Source organism: Castor canadensis, chromosome 7 (genome assembly GCF_047511655.1).
Source record: "Castor canadensis chromosome 7, mCasCan1.hap1v2, whole genome shotgun sequence".
Lineage (NCBI taxonomy): Eukaryota > Metazoa > Chordata > Mammalia > Rodentia > Castoridae > Castor > Castor canadensis.
In genome coordinates, this window is record NC_133392.1 from 49,987,757 (window position 1) to 50,011,513 (window position 23,757).

At 37.6% G+C, this 23,757-nt stretch overlaps 1 protein-coding gene across 4 annotated transcripts in view; it reads left to right on the plus strand.

Annotated features, from left to right (window-relative positions):
• The first annotated feature begins 1,614 nt into the window (after positions 1–1,614).
• Positions 1,615–23,757, plus strand: part of Ube2d1 (ubiquitin conjugating enzyme E2 D1) — a 30,060-nt gene continuing 7,917 nt past the window's right edge. The window contains exons 1-2 of one of the 4 annotated variants that reach the window (XM_074078891.1): positions 1,615–1,845; positions 10,502–10,586. In XM_074078891.1, coding sequence (XP_073934992.1) covers positions 10,557–10,586 — 30 coding nt within the window. In that variant the 5' untranslated portion in view covers positions 1,615–1,845; positions 10,502–10,556. Of the gene's footprint in view, positions 1,846–10,501; positions 10,587–23,757 lie in introns of those variants that run through there. The other 3 variants (XM_074078892.1, XM_020186957.2, XM_020186956.2) reach the window with 3 other exon arrangements.

Here is a 23,757-nt window from a genome sequence, read left to right on the forward strand (position 1 = left end):
AACTTGTGATTTCTCATAGTGGTAGCATTTGAACATGGCCTCTGTCCTGATATGATACCTAAATGCTATCCGCATGGGAATGCAATTCCCCCAAGCAGCTGGTGCTCAAGGCCAGATTGTATCTCTCTCTTAACTTCACTTATAAGGACACTCCCACTTGCCTTTTAAAAAGGAAGAGCATAGAGGTAATGTTCCCCTTTCTGGAGCACAAGAATAGTGCCTCAAGCAAGCTCAAATACGCCTCTCTGCAGATGGCAAGACCTTGCTAGTGTTTTCCAGATGCCCCTTTGACAGAAAGTACTTCAAGCTTTCCACAGTTGGGTCTGGGGATGTAGCTCAGTGATGGAGTGTGTGCTTAGCGTGCATGAGGTGCACACCCATCACCACCAACATTAATTAATTAATGAAACAATAAAACTTTCCACAGCTGGTTGGACCACAGGTGGTCACCTACCCTGTAAGTAGTGAATCCCAAGTCGAGTACAAGTGAAGCTAACGGGGGACCTGAAAAAGGAGGATGGACCGATGTGCCCGGAGAAGCAGAACTGTGTGAGTAGCTCATCCATAATGTCCATGCTCCTTGGACTTTGATGGACTGCCTCCCAGTTCAGGGGTGTGGGGAGGGCACAAGTTCTATCTCTTAGAGGTCAGGCTGTAACTCTAGAGCATTCCAACGCTCTTAAAGAAGAGGATCTAGTGACACAGAAGGGAAAGTCAGAGAAGTAGGAGACCCGATCACTATGCACTGTGGATTCAGCGGGGCCATGAGCGTTTGCAAGAGTGAAATGGTGGCCAGTCAATCCGATAGTTCAAAAACATCGTGGAGGATAAGGAGTGAGTTGAATTTAGTGATTAGAAACTCAAGTGTGACCTTGGAGAAAACCGATTCTGCTGATGCTGAAAGCACACACGTTCATAGGACCCGAAGGACTGGAAAAATGTCGACAGGTGGAAGGAGCTAATGGTACCAGCGAAGCTCAGAATTCCGAGTTCTGTACAGGAGCAGACAATGCACGATTTGGCAGAACTGGGGTTTGAACACAGGGCCTCGCTTGCTAGGCAGGAGCTTTACAACTTGAGCCATGCCTCCAAGTCCTCAACGCACAATTTGTTCTGGACCACGGAGGCACTTTTTTTTCTCAGAAATACTATGGAGATAAGTAAGGAATCGTAATAGGTAGGAGTCTGTGCATGGATGGAGGGTGAGAAGTCGAGGCAATTCATGTTTGAGAAGAGAGTGAAATCTGCAAAGATAAAGGTAAGATCAGCTGTAAAACCTATTGCATTAGGCATGATGAACTTTGCAAATTTGGAAACTCCTGTAAATGAGTTAGGAGTTCATTTGTGGTCCCCATTTTACAGATGCGCAGGCCCAAATTCAATAACTTGTGCTACAGTTAAAAAAAAAAAAAAAAAACCAACTCCACGCCCTGCAGCTCCAGCACCAGGCTGCGGGGGTGAGGTCAGCATTGGTCACCCGATGGCGTCGGGGACCCAGCGGCGGAGGACAGCTCTGGAACTACACTTCCCAGTGTGCCAGGCGGGGCGGGGCGCGGCCGGGAGGGCGCAGGCTCGTTCCCAGAAGCAAAAGCGGAAACAAAAGAGTCTCGCCGGCGTCCCCGCCCGCACACTCGCGCACACTCGCGCTCGGGCGCACACGGAGCAGCACCGGCGCCCGCCCGGAGCGAGCCAGCGAACGGCGAGCCGGGGACCCACCGGGCTGAGCCCGCACAGCAGCCAGAGAGCCGAGCCCGCGACGCCCCGCGCTCCGCGCCCCGCAGCCCCGCAGCCGCCCCGTGTCCCCGCCGCCCTTCCTGACCGATGGCGCTGAAGCGGATTCAGAAAGTGAGTGCCCGGGCCGGGCCTGGGGCGGCGGGGCGGGCATCGGCCCCCTGCCCAGGCTGACCTGCCCATTGGTCCCTAGAGACGTGCCGGGAAGGCAAGGGATGGGAGGGTGGACCGAGGCGGGGACAAGGGTCTGAGGTGCCGGCCTGGCCAGCGGGCCCCGGACAGGTGAGGTGGACACCGGGGCAGGTCCTGGGTAGCCGCAGGTGCTGGGACACCCGGGCCACTGCACGCTCGCGCCCGGGCTGCGCCCAGGATCTCCAGGTGGAGGCTCCTCCATGTCTAGCCCTTCCCAAAATCTGTGCTTCATGGTCACGGCTGGATTCTGCCCTACAGAGGGCTAGTTTTGTCCCCTGTCACGCTGTGTTTTCTTCACTCTGTTTCTTAAGCTTATCTCTGTTATGTTCTTGCTTTTCCCCGGCTCCCCGGGAGGGCAAGGAAGGTTGTGGTGGGCCTGCAGCCTTTCTCCTCGGTGCTGTCGGGGTTGTTCTTTCTGTGCTCTGCGGTTGGCTCTTGCTCAGTTGCCAGAATTGACTGGGAAAGCCCATTTGGGGCTGAGAAGCCAGAAGAAGGCTCCTGCCCCTTCTATTTTGGTGCCTTTGCTGCTGCCACTTCAGGTCACATAGCTAGTGAAAACATAGTTGCTGATACACAACAAGATGACCTCCTGGCTGTGATTCATGGTGAGTCAAGCCAAACAGGTTTATGTTCCTCATGATAAACTTCTATATAAAGTTGTAGACACAACAGAAATGGCCATAAATTAAATTGTTTTGATGTTTTGACACATGGCTATAGAATGAGGAAGAAATGCATGTATTCAGTCAACAAATACTCATCTCAACTATGTGTAAGGAATCATCTTTTCTTCATATTGTTAATGCAACAATTTCAGATGTGAGCATCTCACAGAATTGGGATTTTGGCATTTCCTTTTTATTTTTTTTGTTGGGCTGTTTGTTCACTGACCCAAGTCTGTGTTGGGAACATTGAATGTGTGGGAGCACTTTCACCAAGTTAAGCCAACAATGGGCAATGTGTTTGTAGTAGATTTCAGAAGAAATCAATGCCTATCAAAAATTTTACCGACTTTTTCAACTATGAGTCAAAACAAGAGTGGTTTGTGTTGGAAGGGTGGTAGACATGTATACATTGTATTCTGACTCACCACTGGCTGTGTCTTTTGGTACAGAGGACAGCAACTTTCAGACTCAGCCAAATTTTTGTTTCTTTTTGATACAAATACTAAATCTGTGCATCATTGTTATTCTTAAGGGTCATCTCACTGTAAAATGTACAGTGAACAATCAGCATTTATTGTTATTAATGTTTTCTTTTGAAGATAATGCAATTACACATTTTTGATATAAATAGTCCTGATTTGTCCACCCCAGTCAGCGTCTTTACCATACCTTACATACTTACTAATGATGATGTAATATTTGTTCACATTTGGATCAGACAGCACATGTTTTCCAAGGAAGTTTTAAAATTCCATTTCCTTCTTTACTAGTTGGGAGGATTTTTCACATGACTTTGCACATACAATAGCTAGGTACTGTGAAATTCATCCATAGTAAGTGGGTATTCAGAGGAGTATGGACATCATTTGTAAATACCATGCTTGGCAATTCTTGTCAATCATCGTTGCTGAACCAGTGAGTTTGCCTTACATTTCATATGTCCACATTTTTCATAGTTATTGGTTGTTATAACAGTTGTCCAATAAAAAAAATCACTTACGTAGAATTGATGTTAAACCTGTGACAAATTATTTAGAAGAAATTAGGAATCATAAAACATCACATTCCTGTGTGTCGAATGTTGGCTTCTCTTTTCTATTCAGACAAGGTGACTTACATAAATTACATTAATCACACACTCAGACCATTCAGTCAAACCTTAGGGGTGTTTATTTTGCATGATTCTCTGGTTTTCCTCCTTTATTACCACCTTGATTTGAAGGTGATTCCACCTTCAAATTCCACCTTGATTCCAGGTCAGATATGCTATATGCCATAGGAACAGCTACAAAGCTCACAGTTCTCAGATTCTTATTTGAATCGCGTCTGTTCCATCATATGAAGTTACCTGTTAACTTTTGACCTTCTTTTTTAAGTGTGTTCAAGACAATCAGATGCAATAACTTTAGTTCATTGGGTTGTAATGTTCCTAAATGTAGTATGGCAAGCCTTGAAGCATATGGAACTTCAAAGTCTGCAGTAGTGTAGCACAGGTGCCATCAGGACAACAGCTTCTAGGGCCTTGCAGCAAAGTCAACTGTGGGTCATTTTCAGACTATATCCACTGTATAAATAGAGAGATGTTGAATTCTTTGGATAGACTGAGATGGAAAGAAGGTTGAGAACCACTGATGATTCTTGTCTGCTCTCTTTATTTGAAGAAGGAACCAAAGCCTGCAGTGGCAAAGTAGTTCCCAAAGGTTAATCTCTTAAGAAGTGATTTGGCATATTTGAGAGTGAAGTTCTCTGTTTCACATTTCTCCCCCATGAAAAGAATAAAGATAGCCGAATTAAACTTAAATATACTAAGCATGTGGCTATCATTGCTTAAAATGTATTTCTGTGGTAGAATATACTAAATGATTTAGTGTTCTAATTTAGACATCCTGTGCCAGTTTTGCATTTCAGCTCATAAATTTACACACCTATGCCCTATTTTTAGACACAGTGAAAGATGTTATTGTAGTCATCTAAATCACTAAAGAGAAAAAGGTTGAACAAAATCTGAGGAAAGAAACCTAAAGCATCTGGAAAAAAAAGCTTTTAAGCCATGCATCTGTTTTCTAGAATTAATTTCTGTTTCTTCTACTAGTCCTTGATACACTTTGTTTTGGAATCAGTTTTTAAATTACAATTATTGTATCACAATGTTGAATGTTTTGAAAACCAAAAAACAACAAAAAAAACCCAAATAATAATACTGACATCATCATTGTACTCCCTTTCCATCTAAATTCATTTTATTTGATAAAGACTTTTAGGCGATGACCATCATACCAGCATGGTTATGCCTCTTTTGTCTGTCTCTTGAAAAGTGAAACAAAAGACTTGTTTTATAGATACAGCAGCATACATTACTACAGTAGACCCTTGGTATCTATAGGTCTGTGGTTCTAAGGAGACCACTGTGGAGGAAAACTCATACATGCTAAGGATGCATAGAATTCAGCACTGTACTGTGGATGTTTGATTCATTTTTCCTGTAACACTGTCCAACATCATCTAAAGACATGTCGCCTTTCAACAAATCTCAGATTTTCACATTATCACTTTAATTAAACACATTCACTTTTAATTTGCTTTTTGGGCACCATTTGTTTTTTGGAAGCCCTATTGTATTTTCTCAAAATTAAAGGCAAGGAAACACACAGCAGATCCCACAGTGATTTAAACATGACTATAAGGGGCTGACTGAGCTTCTCTGCATCAAATAACTATATAATATGTGCAGACATTTGGAATTTTTGTTTTTTAAATTTCTTTTATTTATTTATTTATTTTTGATCATGCTTGCAAATAAGGTGGGCTTACTGTATTCCGTAGTGTATAGTACTATCTCACAAGCATTCCATTTAGGAGTAGGTGTTCAGCTCACTGGGAGAGCACTTGTCTAGCATGTACAACAAGGCCCTGGATTTGATCCTCCATATCACAAACTAAAATAAAGTAGATTGCATATGATTCCAGAAATGGAATATTTGGGGGTTTCTTTGTAATCAATTTAATCTAAAGTATATGAACATAGATTGAAATACAACTTTGCAAATGTTTAGAGCTGCTGAATTTTTGATTCATAGAATCATAGAACTGTCTATGTCAGTCTAGTAAACAGGATGCTTAAAAAACCTATCCCTCTGTGGATGGCTTATCAACTGGGGGAAGAAGATTCATTTGTTCTGTGGCTTACTAACTTCAGTCTTCTTATTCATACAACATTGCTGCTTATAACAACAACCAGCATGTATCTAATGGCTACTCCGTGCATGACACTATTCTAAGTTATTGACGTATATTAATTGGTTTAAATCTTTGTAAGGTCCAAGAGGTAGAAACAATATGATTCCCATTTTACAGATGATGAGATGAAGGTACAGATATATTAAGGAGTTTACTCAGGATCATATAACTAAATTGTGGCAACACTAGGATTCCAAACCAGACAGTTGGCTTCATAGACTCATATCTTGTATTTATTGTCTTTAAACTGAAATTTAGAGTCAAATGAGTTCATTATTGTGAGTATTTTGCAAACTGGAATATTCAGTACAGATGTAAAGTAGTGTTATAATTAAGACATTGGCACATTTAATCATTGTCACTGATGCATTGCTCAGTGTGTTGATTATGCGTTGTCACCTCTACTGCAAAGAAATGATAACGGATCGTTTAACATTTTAAGTGTGTAGTGTAACCTCACTCATCTTTGTGTGCCACTAAAACTTTCTCCTCCAAGAGTATCCTTTTAGAAGAGAAAGTTTTAGAAAAATTGGTTGTAGTTCATGAATGTTCTGTCAAAAGCATCATTTCATTTAGGATAATTGTTTTCAAATTGATATAATTGTTTGGTTCCCATTGTGGCTTTGAATAGTAAACTAGTCAGATTGCAAGATTGAATTCAAACTCTAGTTCTTTCAGAAAAGGAAAAAAAGAGGAGGAACACAGTATTTATGCTTTTCGTTAGATAAATGACTTGCCTTAAGATGAGAGGAAAAAAATGTTCTTTCTCTAATAAGCTACAATGTGAATTTTTCAGCTTTTCAGTCTTTATAATTAAGCTGTATTTCTTTGGCCCCCATATTTACTTTTTTTCTTTAATACAATAAAGGTGTAAAAATATGAAATAACCTATAGCTTAAAAGTTCTGAGATTTCTTTCTCTGTGAAAATAAATAGCATCAAACTAAGTAAGACTGGTTATGCCTATTTTAGGAAGCCAGACACATGAAAATAAAAAGGATGTGGGGCTGCCTTCAGTAAGGCAGAGTAGCATCCTTACTCCATCGGTTCCCTGAAATACGCATAGAAAACATGTGAGCCCTTTATGTGCTACTAACCTAATACTGAGTTCACAAACTGAGTTAATGGCTACCTACTAATGTGTTAACCCTCCCCTCCTTTTAAAAATAGTGGGTGAACTGATATTTCATTAAAAACTTGTTCCCTCTCTTCTCACACGTGAAATGCTGAAATAGATGATATGAGAATATATAATATAACTCAGATTTGGAATGTGAGTATCAGAGGAGTTCTCAGGCCACCTCAAAATTTGTCTATAGGAAAGAAAGACAGGTTCTATTTCTAGACTGTCTTGGTCTAAATGGCCTTTGAAAAGTGGAGGTTTTTCTGTATTTAATTTGGTTCTGGAATGGATCTATAAAAGTTCAGTTATACACATAAAACAGTAATAAGAGGCTGCCACACAATGAACCCCACACATTGTACAACTAAAATGCACTAATAAAAATTGTGAAAAAAATTAAAAAGAGGCTACCACATTCGGGAGTTGTCCTCAGGAAGCTCCCATCTAGAAGCAAAAGGTCTAGTGCTGCCTATCCCACCATCATGATCCCACAACCTCCTGTGTTGTCTCTACCTGGGTATTTCTACCACTGCTCTCTGTTCATATCATACTGTTTGTATGGCTGTGTCCTTTGATGACAACATACTCTTATTTGGATTCCTTGGCTCCTTTCAGACTTAAGAAAGGAGGTGAGCTGGGGAGGGGTTCTCTCACTCTTCACCTTAAACTTCCTCAAATGATAATCTGCTTGTTCTCACTCCAGGTGGCTATCCCTGCATTAGTGAGGAGTAAAGACTGGAAGTAGTGCAGTTGGATTGCTCTTCAAGGAATTGTGTATGTGTGTTTACTAAGTCATGATGTAAAACCCGTTTCTTATTTTATATTGCTGTCAGGAAAGCTTGAAAATCACTGTTCCACAGCACAAGATTGTTAGGTAAAATTAATAATAACAAAATATATGGCAATCATACATGAATATAAATACATACGTATTATAGGGAGAGCACATATATACCAATACACATATATAGTAAGTGTTTTAGCCTTGGCAACATTTCCCTTTGATACACACTGTTGATACTTACTGTTTTTATAGTACAAGTAGCAGCATTTTATAGTCACTGATGTCCAGCCACAGTATTCAGGAATAGCACTAGGTGATATTAAGATGGTGATTATTATTATTATTATTTTGACTTTTTGAGACAGAGTCTTGCTGTATAGCCCGGGCTGGCCTCAAACTCATGGTCCTTCTGCCTTAGCCTCCTGAGTGCTAGGATTACAGACTTGTGCCACCCAATCTAGTGTAAGATTAACTTTTTATGTAAACACTTAACTAAGTTTCTACTGTATTTCATTTATTAGGTATAGAGCTGTAAGATGTAATATTTAATAACAAATATTTGGTAGACATTTGCATGTTTTATGTATATTTTAAGAAATAAGTGGCTAGGTTTTCTTTTTTCCTGGAACACCATCTTTCTTGTCATAGTAAGTTTTGATAATATGGCATTCAGAAGGCTATATGTAGCATATTCCATTATGTGTCAAAATTGTCATCCATTTTTTGAACTTGTATGTAATTTCCTGTCATGTTTTTCTTGCCTCTCTGTGTCTTTGAACACAAACACTGTCCTCAAAGCTTAGGAAGTAGTGTTCATTTCTAACTTTATAAGATGCAAGGTTCTTGGAAAAGATAAAGCAAATTCCTTTTCATTCTTTCACTGTTCAGTCTTTTTGTTTCTCTTGAGCATGCTTAAAAGTGTGGAAATGGCCTTAATTCAGTACTGGACCATTTTTGAGAATAATGTGCTCTAGTCTTCAGGTGAGTATTAAGTTAGGGTGAGGAGAGTGCTGGAGTAGAAGTCAGATGGTCTGAACCTTTTTCCTAGCCTTAGTTTTGTGATCTTAGCCAAGAAACTCAGTCTTTAATTTCCTCATCTGGAAGTTTGATGAGTTGAACTTGATAATTTTTGTGGTCCATTCTGTGGATATGTGTGATATGTATCAATATATATTTGTGTGTTTGTATGTGTGTATGTGTATATTCCTCCTCTCTTTTATTGTGCTGGAGATGATTGAACCCAGGACTTTGTATATGCTTAGGCAAGTGTTCCACTGCTGGGCTATATCCCTAGCCCCCTGTTTAATTTTAAGCAAACCTAAATAATGTTATTTGAGGTTTGTTTTGTACAGCAAACATCAAAACTGGTCACAAAAGTAAAATTGAGCACTGGCATTGCATTCTGCAGCTATATAAGACTTGATATAAGTTCTGTTTGCTTTCAGATGTCAAAATTGAAAAAATGTTTGCATCTTAATTATAATATAATATTAATAAAGGTTACTCTTGGATTAAAAAGTAATTATTTGTGATGCAAATAAGACACATTTCCATCAGGTATTGGTCACATAACATGCTTTTCTTATTCTGTTTGGCTCCATCTGTTTCACAGGTGTCTTTGTCCTTTGAAGATTGTTTTATCCACATATTTAGACAACTGCTTTATATAATAGATTTTTTGAGATTCAAACTAATGCATTTATATAGCACCTTCTGATGTAAGAATGTATTATATATACTAAATGCAATAAGGAGATATAGAGAAAAGTAAGGTATAACCAATAATAAGTGTAAGAAAAATACTGTAACTGTAAGTAGACAGAATTAGGAAAACACCATAAGGAGATTATACAATATTTATGCATGAAGAAAGTCAAAGATGGGAAAGGCCAAACGTAGAGGAAATCTGTGGAAAAGATGGAATTGCATATGGGTTTGGAAGAACGGGTAGCATTTTGAAAGATGTAGGGAAGCCAGGCTTGTACAGAAAGCTACAGAAATAAGGACACTACAAATTACATGGCTTGTTTGGGAAGGAGCAGATAAACATGCTTTTGTGAGGCATTTGGGGAATGGTAAACCCTGTTTCATATTGTGGAGGACCTTGAACACTCAGTGTTGAGAAATTTTATGTTACAATACTGGGGATTGATCTCCGGGCCTCATGTTTGCTAGGCACGCACTCTACCCCTTGAGCCATACTGCTGATCCTTTTGCATTTTAGTTTGTCTGTTTTGTTAGTTTGGTTTACGATAATAGAGACTGAATTCAGGGCTTCTTTAATTTGTTTTTGTGCTTTTGCCCAAGCCAACCTGAGTAGCTAGAATTACAGGTGTGAAATACCATGCCTGGCCCAGGAAATTCTTAATCATTGTGCTGGGTAGGCATCCCTGCCCTTATTGTTCAGTTTGTGATGATAATTTTGATGAATATTATGAAAAGGGGAGCACTGAGCTCTTTGGGAATACAGCAGGGGCCCATTGAAGGGGTCAGTGAAAACTTCCTTTATGTAATAATGCTTAAGATAAGACCTGAAGGTAAAAGTCAAATAGGAAAAATGGGAAAGAGAGAGTGAGAGAAAATGTGTGTGTGTGTGTGTGTGTGTGTGTGTGTGTGTGTGTGTGTTGGGAGGGGAGGTATTAAGAGTCTTCTACCTAAAAGGAAGTCATTTTCAAAACTAGAGGCTGTGTTAGAGTTTGAACTCAGGGCTTGTGCTTGCTAGGCAGATGATTTACATTTGAGACACACCTCCAGCCCCTATGTTTTGCAGAATTGAAAACCCTTATGGATGTTGCAGAGAGCACTGGGGAACATGGTTTTCAAGCATGATGGAGAGGAATTACCTGAAAAGTCTGGTAAGACTTATAAGTCTTACTTTTTTTTTAAGACTTCATCTTGCTTTGTAGCCCAGGATGGTTTCTGCATAGGCTACCACACCCTGCTGTAAGTCTTACTTTAAGATGAATTAAAAACAATAAAAGGCTGGCAAGTTACTCTTAAGAAGGTGATTTGGGCAACAATGTGCTAGGTAGAGAAGTAGGAGATCAATGGGGCAATTAAGACATTGCTCTTATTCAATATCCAGGGAAGGTCTGAGTCTGGGTGATGGTAGGACATTGAAAGGAGGGATATGTGAGAAAAATTACAGGGTTTATTCTATCTGGCTCTTATGCTTGGTCTGACCCACCAGTGCCTCTCTCTGTTTGGCCCTTCAAGTCAAGTCTTGGTTTGCTGGCTAGTCAGTCTTACCATACTCCTCCTTCTATTATCCAGTCTGGTCTCACGTATTTTAATAGGGTCTACCTGGCTTCTTATCCTAATATGTCTCTGCTGCAGCTCTTCCCAGGAACTTCTTCCCTTTGAGCCTCAGCTGTCATATAGGAAGCCGTCTTCTAGGACCCTTGCACGGGGAGAGATCTGGAAAGAAGAACTGAACACTTTGTTACTGATTGATGTGAGGGCCTGGGAGGATGGGATTGGACTGAAAGGGAAGGAGTCAGGTGATGATTACAAGGTTTAGAGTTTGGGTTATTGGAATGAATAAATGTGTTGTTCACTGGAAAACTTCATAAAGTAAATTCAATACAACTTTTTGGGGGGGAGATGGTACTGGGGTTTTGAACTCAGGGCCTGGCCTTGCTAGGCAGCTGCTCTGCCACTTGAGCTACACTACACCTCCAACCCTCAAATATAGATTTTTTTTGTTTTTTGGTGGTATTAGAGGTTGAACTCAGGGCCACGCTCTTGCTAGGCAGGTGTTCCAAGCCTCTCCACCAATCCTTCAAATACAGCTTTTAATTGGCTACCTTGGGCTTGTCTAAAATAGATTTTTATTTATGTAATTCCTCTGATGGACATATGTACATAAGGAAGTGATGAAGAGCCTTCTATTTAAAATGAAGCTTTTTGGAAACTAGAGGCAAGATAGCAGTCAGGAAATCACTGGGAAAGTGGTTGCGGATATGATGCATTAGGTAGATAATGTCTCTTATTCTGACCTCAATCTTCTATTCTAAATTGCACTCTTTATAGTTCAGATGCACTAAATATCACTCAGATGCAACAAAGTCAACAGGGTCATTGCTTTCTTCATTTTCCTCCTTTTTTATGGAATTTGACCGCACTCATTTCTTAAATAAGCAACCTTTGCCAGAGATACCTCATCCAAAGAGACATCAGAGCAGCCAGGACCAATATTTGAAGTGAATTTGGTTTCTATAACTTAATTGGATGTTATTAGCATTTTGAAGTCTTCCAGGAAGTATCTCTTGGTTTAAAATCATATTGTACTTCATCATATACATATGTGAAAATGTCATAATGAAATCCAATATTTTGTATGATTAATAAAAAAACTGGAAAAAAAAACCCAAGATGTACTTTAATTAAAGGGCATGAAGAGACTGTGTTTGGAGACATTTTTGACTATTGTTTGACATTCTTTCTATTGAAATAGCTCCAGCCAACTGGATAAGGAGATCAGAACCTCAACTGTAAGCCCATGCAATGTACATTTACAGACAAACCAAATTTTATTTCATCTATCCTTTAGAGCAGGCACCAAAAATACAGTCCAGCAAGATTCACTGTCTTGCTTTAGGGGTTTTGAGGTAAAGATGATTATATCTCATTAATTAATTTCTGATCAAACTGGGGTTTTTGATATAATGCTTTCATATTCTTTAGAGCGAGTAATATAAATTTTGAAGTATAAATCAGACTCAAAGCTTGGGCTATGTGGTGTCCTTTATACACACCCAGTGGGGTATAAATTATATCTATTATACAGATTTAGATTTTCTCCCTTTTGAAGCTAGAAAACAGTGAAGCATTTTCAGTCTGGTCAGCATAATTTTTTAGGAAATATTTATTGCATAGTGTCATATTAAATCTTATGGTAAATAGGCAGTTCTTACTTGTTAGCATTCATTCTCCACTGTTCAAATTGGACTCTTACCCTTCTGGGAGCCAGGAGATTAACACAGGCCTCTTCTCTGACATTCCAGTCTTTATTTCCTTTTATTTGTTTACTTTCTTTGAATTAGGCAGCCTCATGTACTTTTTAGATTTTAAGTCCCCTAGAGGCAGGGACTGTGTCTTGGTTGTTTTTATGGAGAACACTCAGCATATTGTGGGGGTGTTATAAACATGCCATCTGTGCCCATTTAAATTCAGTTTCAGGCCTTTCAGTACTTTTCTTTGTGTCTAGTTTGTTACAGAAATCTGAACTAGAATAGAAGTGCGTAACCATGTAAGGCTATGTAAATTCAGTAAGTACACATTTTGTGGTCTTGTGTTTTTGTGGTTCTACTTATGATATAAAAACAGTATTCTATAATCTACCACTTATTAATAGCTTATATTCCTATTTTGAAATTTAGATACCCCTAGTTAATTTTTTAAATTTGAACATTAATCACATCGGGTTAGAAAACTGCTTCATTTTCACCAGTTTGATAGTATTTATTGCTTGATGTATATTTCTATACAGGATTGGTTTATTTTTCTATTTGTCTCAAAGCTGAAGAAAGGAACTGAATCAACAGTGCATTTCAATTTTATATTAAAAGTAACCGGAAATAACATTGGTATGCATACACACCAAATATAAGTATTAGACTCACAGTGTGCTTACTGTAATGAGTTCCTATATATGGATTTATAACTGGTCTCATTTAATAGCCATATTTTATACTATGTGAATTCCATATATCCTTGCCCACCTTTTTGATATATAATTATTTATGGAAAATCCATTTTAAAAGTTATAATGTAAACTCCTGTTAAAATATAAAATACATGCATAAATCATATAGCATGATGAATTTCCACAGAGTGAAGACAACTGTGAACCTAGCACTTAGCCTAGAAATAACATCACAAGGGCCCAAGACACCCTTTTCCTTTCCTAGCTCCATCTCTGCCCTCAGGGTAAATGCCTGTTCTGACCTCTAGCCTGGAGATTAATTTAACCTCTTTTCCAATTATATTTCAAAGGCACTGAGTGGCATATACTTTTTTTGTATCTAGCTGATTTTCTCAATATATTTGTGAGACTCATCTGTATTGTTTCATGAAACAGTAGTTTATTCATATTGGTGCGTAAATGTGCTATAGGTTACTCTGCTGTTGGTAGACATTTGAGTTTTTCTTTGTGGCTATTACAAATAATGCTAAGCATACATATTTACATTTCTGTTAGTATATACTTGGTAGTAGAATTGCTGTGTTGTATAGTATTTCTGTATTTTCTGTCTGCAGTATGAAAGTTCTAATTGCTTCACATTTGCCAACACTTATACTTTCTTTTTTATTTTAACAATTCTGTTGGATATATAATAGCATAAGTTTTTTTGTTTTGTTTTGTTTTTTTTGGTCAGTGCTGGGATTTGAACTCAGGGCCTTATTTAAAAAACTAAAATCTCTGCTTCCCCTAAGATCATGAAGACATTTTATGTTTTCTTTTAAAAGCTGTATTTTATTTTTCTTTTGCAAACCTATAATCTAACCAGAATTGAGTTTTGTGTATGTTTTGAAGTAGGGGGGTCAAGTTAATTTTTTCCCCTATATAGATACCTAATTGACCCAGTACCATCTACCAAAAAAAAAAAAAAAAATCTTTCATTTTCTTTCTACTAGAACATTGCCACTTTCATTTTTGATGCCATTGTTTTCTTTCCAGTTTCAACACATTGTCAGATAACTGAAGTTAAATACTCATTGCCTCACTTAGTTGTCAAACATTATCAGTTTGGCTTCCACATCAGAAATGCTGTTTGTTTGCCCCAAACAGTAATGATGTCCTAAGCTGACTTTGAAAGATGTATTGTTTGTTGCCATTGTGTGCCACTTTCTGTAATGGAGCATTGCAGCACTTCAGCCACTCAGTTGGAGTGTGTCAGAATAGTGTCCCTTGGAGTTGTAATACATTATCTGTTTGGCAAAATGCATTAGCTCTGAACACCACTGTGAGAACTGGCAAAAATAATTTTTTTTAAGCTTTTCCTATGCCTCCAGCATTCTGCCTTTTAATAAGTAAGGGCTAGCCAGGTGCTGGTGGTTCATGCTTGTAATCCTAGCTACTTTGGAGTTTGAGATCAGAAGGATCAAGGTTGGAGGCCAGCCCAGGCAAATAGGTGGCGAGACCCTATCTCCAAAACGACCAAAGCAAAATGGACTGGAGGTGTGGCTCAAGCAGTAGAGTGCCTGCTTTGCAAGTGTGAAGTCCTGAGTTAAATCCCCAGTCCCACCAAAAAAAAGGGTTGGGGGGATGTCAAGATTGTTCTTACCCCTTGAGAATCCCCAAATCCTCCAGTGCCCAAGTCCCCTATATAAATTGTCTTAGTATTTGTATATAACTTTTGTATATTCTCCCAGATACTTTAAATCACCTGTGTAGATTGCTTCCATTACCTGATACAATGTAAATGCTATGTAAGTAGTTATAGTATGTCCTTTAGGGAATAATGATAAGAGGAAAAAAATCTGCAGTTGGTTAATATACATGCATTTTTTTTCCTAAATATTTTCTATCTGCAGTTAGCTGAATCTGCAGATGCAGAGGGCTGACTATATTTAAGAACAGCACTGAAATGTCATAATGTACCCCCAGTTCAGCAATAATATAATTTTTTTTTTCTTAAAAAACAGAACAGCACTGAAGGACTGGGATGCGGTTCAGATGATAGAGTTCTTACCTAGCAAGAGGTCCCCCACCCCCCAAAAAAGAACAATACTGAAGAATGCCATAGGTTTAGAGGAGTGAATGGGAAGTAAATTCTATGGCAATCCTTACAACTTCAGAATTGACCAGATCTTATAAACTGACTTTTTTTTTTTTTTGTGGTACCAGTGCTTGAACTCAGAGCCTACATCTTGAGCCACTACCAGCCTTTTTTGTGTTAGGTATTTTTTGAGATAGCATCTCACAAACTATTTGCCCAGGCTGGTTTCCAGCTGCAATCCTCCTGATCTGCCTGCCTCCTCAGTAGCTAGGATTACAGATGTGAGCCACTGGCGTCCTGCTAAACTGACTTTTTAAATGTTTCATATATCAGTGTTTATTTTTTATTTGGAAGATAGTTTGCATCTCAAACTATTAGTTCTTATAATGGTAGATCACTGTTCTGTAGTAGGACAGTCTTTTTTTCCCCAAGACTCCTTAGAGTGTTTCAAACTTTAATGAATGTATATAGAAGGTGACCCGTGGGGCTTAGTACTACTCTTACCTATATTTCTTTGGAGGTGCAACTGCTGTAGCTACTTTTAAACTTCTAAGAAACTAGGGGACCTCTCTCTTTGTATCTTCTAAATTATATCTTGTGAAACTATATTTTCTACAAATGAGCAAGTTCTCCTTGAATTTTATGCCTCAGTTTAATCTTCCATAAAGGCACCTGACCAGTGACTTGGAAGGATTTTTAGTAGCATCACAATCTGATACAATTACATTAAATCTTTAAAATGATAGGCAGATAGAACTGGGATGAAATTATAAGATCAGAATGATGCCTATTAGAAAAGATGTGGGGAAGTACTTAATACACTTTTATAATTAGTCCAGCTGGTTAAATTGAGCATGGAATAAATTTAAAAAAAAAATCTCCATCCATGCCACAGACCACAGCCTTGTGTGGGCAGCTTTGTCACTGAGGACTGCCTGTGATGGTTTGGATATAATTTACTGTGAGACTGGGACAACTCAGCACAAACCCCAGACTCCTCCTGGAAGAGCAGCCCAAAGCTGTGTCCTGAAAGTAGGTCAGCAGCGTCCTAAATAAACAGTAGGTTGAGATTTTCTAAACTGAAAGCACCAAAACAAAATTCCAATGGGAATCTTAGGTGTCTTGGAACACTTTGTTAGAACATATCGTACATTATGTAAACTGGAAATCTTTGTGACACTGGCATAGTATCTTAATGACTAATATTCTTTTGATACTCAAATGAATATTAAATGATTCTTTTAGTTGTCATTATGTTATTTTAAAAGGGCATTGCAGTGTTCTTAAGTGACACCTGCTAAAGGTATTAGTATGCACAATCTACATATCAATATAAGGGAATAATTGATTTTTATTCTATTGCTAAATCCAGCCATTTGCGTCTCAAAAAAGATTGAAACTTGAGATGTTTATATTTTGCTGTTCACGTTATTCCTTAAATCTTATCACATGATTCAAATGTTACCAAGTGGGCTGGAAGAGTGGCTCAAGTGGTAGAGCGCCTGTCTAGCAAGCATGAGGCTCTGAGTTCAAACTCCAGTGCCACCAAAAAAAAAAAAAAAAATCAAATGTTACCAAGTATCCATGTGGGAAAAGCATTGTATTCAGTATTGTAGAGGAATGCATGAATAAAAATGTATAAAAGTTTTGGTTTAAAACTTCTGGTAAAGAAGGAAAAAGGAGAGAAAAATTAGCAGTTAGCATTATTAAGCATCTATTATACATGCCAGGTATTAAGCTAGGTGCTTTGTTTTCATTTACTTCTCAATACAATTTAGTTCTTTAAGGTAACCACTGATATCCCATATTACAAATGGTACACTTGAGACTCAGAGATATTAAGTAAATTGCCCAAGTTTACACAGCTAAGGGTCAGCAGCAAAGCACTAGATTTAATACAGATCTGACTCCAAAACCCATATTTTTAAAAATGCCTGCAAGGACTGGAGATCTATCTCAGTGGCAAAGTGCTTGCCAAGCATGCACAAAGCCCTGGGTTTGATTCCCCAGTCCCACAAAAATGAATGAATGAATACATTTTAAAATGGCCTTTGAGAAGATAGCTACTTTTAAGAAGAATGGGTAGAATTTGGGCATGGGTAAATACAAAGAAGTTTATTTCAGGAGAAGAAAAATTACGAAAGTCAGAAAACTTAGCCATGTACAGGGAATATCCAGATAGTCAAGTTAGACTAGAAAATTTCATAATTTTTTTGTCTCAGGACCCCTTTATCTTCTTAAAAGTATTGAGGACCCCAAAGAGTGGGTTATATCCATTTATTACCATGTGAGAAATTAAACCAGAAATTTAGAAGTAATATATAAATTAAAAATTACAGGAAATCCATTACATGCTAAAATAAATAGCTCCCTCCTTTTAATGCTGGGTGTTGAACCATCATAAAATATAGAGTACCATTCTTTTACATGGTTTCAGATCTCATTATAGTCTTATCTGACTGTGGATTTTTATATCTGCCTATTACTCTCTGAAAAAAAGCTACTGTGTGTGGGGGTGTGTATTTATATAATCGCATCCTAGCTACTCAGGTGGCTGAGACAGGAACATTGCAAGTTTGAGCCCAGCCTGAGCAGCATAGTAAGACCCCTGTCTCAGAAGGGGAGGAGAGGCTGGGGTGTGGCTTGGTGGTAGAGAATTTGCATAGTGTGCATAAATGTGTGGATTTGATCCCCAGCTTGTCAAAAAAACCCATCCACTGTATAAGTATGAGATACTGGGAGTGAAAGAAGCAGATAATCTCTTAGTTTTATTGTGAAATTTTGACCTCCAGTGGAGTTCTTTGGAGAATTGCTGTGAAAGTTCACGACAGGGAATCTTCAATTAAAAATGTGGTCTTGGGGCTTGCTAATGAAAAGACCTTCATTGGTGGAATTTGATCTTTAATAAGTAATGGGGAGTCACTGAAATTTTCTAAAGAAGAATGAATTGAAAAAGCTATGCTTTTAGGAGATTTTTATGCAAGTAATGCATAAAGTATTGGGAAGCAGTTATAGTTGAACTATAGAATGATTTTTGATGTAACTGTGATAAGCATTGTAATTGTATTGAGGCATATATTGAATATATTGTACTCTGAATCTGACTGAAGGACAAGAGAAAAAGTCAAAACTGGGAGGATATTGGGATAAAGGAAAAGAAGCAAACTTGGTAGAGAAAATAGTGAATTAAGTTTTGGAGTATGTATAGAAAGTTTTACTTTTTGGTTTTGAAATTATTTTTAACAATACAGAAAAGCTATAAAAATAATACAGAAAGTTGACATAAATCCTTCACCTGACTTCCCTTAAGGTTCACAATTTATGTAACCATAGCACAGTTATTAAAATGAGGAAAATAACTTTGGTACAGTACTGTTAACTAAACTACAGACCTAAATCAGATTTTACCAGGTTTTCCACTGATGTTGTGTTCCTATTCCAGGATCCAACATGCACTTTAAGAAAAGCTTAAGAACCTGAACAAAAGTCTTTTTTTTTTAATTTAAAAAGTTACAAAATCTTCTGAAAGTTGAAACAATGTAGGCATAAAGTAAAAGTAATGAGACAGGATATAGTGTACACACCTGTAATCCCAGCACTCAGGAGACTGAAGCTGGAGGAGCTCTAGTTCAAGGCCAGCCTGGGCTACATGGCAAGACCCTGTGTCTCAAACAATAAAAACAACAAAAAACAAAACCCCCAAAAAGTTACTCTCAGAGATAACTACTGTTAACAGTTTTCTGTATATCTTATTATGTATTTGTTTTTTATGCATCTACAGTTGATGTATGTATTGTAGCTCTAATGGGCATACTGTCCTAAACTTGTACTTTTCACTCAAACACAATATTATATTTACTCTGTATCTTCAGTGTCAACAAAGACAGATCTGTCTCCTTTTTAATGGTTGCCCAATATTTCATAACATGGCTCTATAATTTTATAAAACTGTTCTCTTATTAATACACCACTAGGTATTGATATACCATTAGGTTAATCTCAGTTTTTCCTACTTATATAAGATGCTGGGGCTGGGGGACAGGGGGATGGCTCAAGTGGTAGAGCACCTGCCTAGCAAGCACAAGGCTCTGAGTTCAAACTCCACTACTGCCAAAAAAAGAATTGAAATGCAAGATTGTGCACTAAACATCCTTATATATGTGTCCTTGACTATTTGCAGTTATTTCTGAGGCAGAATTACTAGATCAATGACCACATGCTTTCACAGTTTTTACCAAATTGCCCTTCAAAACCTGGTATCTGAATTTAGACTCCTTCCAACAGTGTCATGCTTATTTCCCAGCAAAGCTGTGAATGGAAGTAATCTAATCTGTTAACAATGGTTTGATTTGGGTAACAGTCTTGTGGATGTATACATTGCACTATTTCTTTCCTACAAATCACTGTTTGGCTTGTTTTGCTTTTTTAAAACACATGACTTTAAATGTTTTGTCTTTGAAATCTTAGTTCAACATGATATAAAGCATGGCCATGAAGAGTTCTAGACAGAAAGCTGAGGGGCTCATGAAACCATTACTAGAAGGCTGTCTGTAGGGTGCATCCTAGATTTAAGGGTAGTAGTAGAATCAGAAGTGCTCAAGAAGTGGAATTCTGGGATTATGAATTGTTCTTTAGTGAGACTTATATTAGTGAGGAATGTAGAGTTAAGCTTGGGTCCTATGAGAATGCTAAGTGCTTAAAGCAAGTTGTATAATTAGTGTCATTTCTTATAGAGAAAATAGGAGAGAGAAGTAAGGGAAGAGACTGATAATCCTAGCATATCTTTTTGGAATAACTAAAGAATTACTTATTTATTTTTTTAATACCAAATATGTGGTGTGATGCTAGAAGTAGATAAGTAAGAATGCCAGGTACAGCAGAGAAAGCACACATTGTATAATAAGGCAGAGGAAGTGATCCTGAATTTCCTGTGTCATCTAAAAATACACTGCATCCTGAAAGGACAGCAGTAGAAAGGGTTTTGGTTTGGTTGTAAGTTTTGTTAGTTTCTCAGAATTTTCTAAATTACCTTTATTTTTATCTTTAAATTTTAAGATCTATATTTTTGTAGATGGGGGAGGTATACATACATTGCATTTTTTGGTTTTTGCTGGTCATTCTGTCTACACATATGCACCAAAGCTTTATTCGCACATTTCCAGACAACATAATGGCATATATCCAGACACCAGGATTGGCAAGGAGATAGAACATTAGAAATCTAGACTCTCCTAAAATGTCTAGGATATGTAGGTCTCATCTCCAGAGCATTACTGTAATTATTAATAAATACCAATCAAGGTGAATATTAGGAATATTTGATATTTCGCTCTCTTTTCTATAATGGGTGAACTTTAAATAGACAAGAACCTTCCCTTTGCAATAGTTAACTTGTGGGGTTTTTTTCTCTCTCTTTCTCAACTTTACCTTAGTTTAAAGAGAAGGTACATTCAGGACAAAAAAAATAACAAGAACAAGGTAATTTTTATTTTTATATAATACTTTAAAGAGATTTGAAGAACAGCCTGACATTTGAAATTTAAATATGGTTCAAGGCTATTCTAAATAAAATACAGTTTTGGCTTGTCTTGTTAATAAACCAAATTAATTTGTATGTATTTATGTATATGTACAATTTATTCATGTACACATTATTTCTATGTAAAATATATTCATGCAAATCATTAACAGGTTTTTTAAACCCCAATCAGGGACTGTCATTTTCTGATTAGTATTTTGCTTAAAATAAGGGTAAAGAGCTGCCATTTATATTAATTTTTAGAGAACTCAATATGAATAATTTCAGAAGCAATCTCCCAAAAGCCCAAATTAGAAAACCGTTACAAGGCACAGTCATTTCAAAATTGGGTTATGACTTAGGAACTATTTCTCTCCCACTCTTTTAAACTACTTAAATCATTGTATTGTATTCCTAGACAAGCGGATGGTTGTTATTAATTCTATATTATCTAACACTTATTTGAATGCTTACTATGTGCCAGAGACTATGTTACACACTTGACCTGAGCATTCCACTTGATTGTCATAGAAACCTATGGGTAAAGGTAGTAGTGTCACCTTACATGAAAGAAAACTGAGGTGTGGAGTGAAAAAAATTTTCCCAAAATCATGTGATGAGTGGTGGCACCCAAACTTGAGCTTCAAAACCTTGCTTTTAACCACTGTAGCTAAATCAAAGACTGAATTCTCTTATTGCTTTAGCTGTATATAGACCAAAGAAGTCAGTAACTTTATTAGTTAATTCTTTGCTAGGAAATAGAAATACAACACCAGTTATCAACAAAAGAGGAGCAAGACAAAAATGCAAGTACAGAAATACATGAAAAACAATATTGAAGTAACTTAAGGAGGACATCTGAGCTTGCGCTGGGCTCCTTATTTTGCTCTCATATCTCTTTCTTAGGAAAGCCTTTCCCCATCACAGCCTCTTCCATGTTTGCCTCTGTTAGAGCACTGAACTTCCTGCTGTAATTACTGTCGCAGTGATTCTCAGGTGCAGAGCTTTCACATTTTAATATTTCTAAAGTCTGGACATAAAATTAATGGTGTCTTAAAACAAATTGGCAGCATTTATCTTTAATTGTTGGTACATAAAGTAAGGGTGCAATTTATAGTTGATGACATCTTAGATTTGATGAAGTGCAGTATTTATTTATATGTCTTCCCACAAAAGTGTTATACTATTCCCATGGTTTTAAATACCAATCATATGCAATAATTTTCTGACTTATAGCCTTGCCCCATCCTTGGATGTTGAACTAATTTTTCCCTTAATATCACAAGAAACAGATTCAGCATTTCTAGTTTCCAAATCAGCTTGCCTTCTAGCATTCCCTATCTCAGTAAATGAAATTTTTATTTGTATATCTGAATAGCTAAAAGGTAAGAAGGTGGGCTCCCTGGGTTTGAACCTCATTTTTATCTGATACTATTTATGTAGTCATACAGTAAGTTGGGTCTCCTTTACTCAACTTGTTGGAACTTGTTGGAATGACAAAGACATTGAGTAAATGTTAGCTGCCACTAATCTTTATACATATCTGTGACCTCTCCTTACTCTATGTGCAACTCATCACCAGATCCTGTGATAGGTCTGCCCTTCAAAATATCTCAAGTCCACTGCCTTTTGTCTCATTGCTACCTCTCCAATCAAAGCCCTCATTTATCTTACCTGTAGTAAAGTAATTTTGTAGCTTGTTCTTTTTTCCCATCCTTTAAGATCAGAACCATCGTTTAAATCAGAGCATGGCACTTTTTAGAATCCGTCTTAGGCACATTTGGTATCACACCCCACATCCTTAAATAGGATGTGTACTGTTCTCCATACCTTTCCAAATCCATCTTGTGCCACTCTACCTCCCAGTGTCACTCATTTCCCCCAAAACTAACTCCCACTCATCCTTTGGAGTTCAATTTAAATGTCACTTCCTCCGAAACATTCTTTGATCTTCCAAACTAAATTCTATTCTTTAGTTATAGTCTTTTTTTCTTTTTTTCTTTTTGTAGTGTGGTGATCAAACCTAGTGTTTGTGCATGCCAGGCAAGTAATCTACTGAACTACATCCTTGGCCCCAGTTACAATTTTATATTGCATTTCTACCTTTCTTATTTGGAGATGATCAGTTCCTTTCCAACTGAGGCTAAGGAAGTTAAGTGACTTCCTCCAACCTGTAGGCAGAACTAGTTTTTTAGAACTGGAATTCTGAGCCAGAACTGACCAACCCAAAAGCTGTGTCCTCTCTATGATCTTTCTTTTGCGCCATAAGAGCAGGAAAAAGTATATGAATCAATGCCTAGTTTTCAAAACATGGCCCAGTTGTTCTCCTCCTTTCTAGTTATCTTTCAAGTAGTTCCTTAAATACCCATCTTTCCAGGCCTTCACTCTTCCTCTTAAATCATGACCTATCGGAAGTTGGAAGTGGTTGTTTGGTATTGGAGAGTAAAACCCTGGGCCTCATGCATGAACTATACCCTTAGCCAGACCCATTTTGGTTTTTTGTTTGTTTTGTTTTTAATATATTATCTGCCTAGCATACAATATAAATTACTTTGCTTTCAGGAGAAGCTAATTTAATATTTTTGTCTTATGGATGTTAAAGAAAGACCATATTTTAATCTGCTGAATATTTCAAGGATTAGCGGGATCTCGTACAGATATTTAGTATCTTCTTCATATTCTTCTACCAATCAATGACAGAGTACGTTTTGTTTTCTTATTTTGAATAGAGCTTCCTAAAATAATTTTAAAGTGAAGCTAGTAGATTGTATCTTAATGGATTCT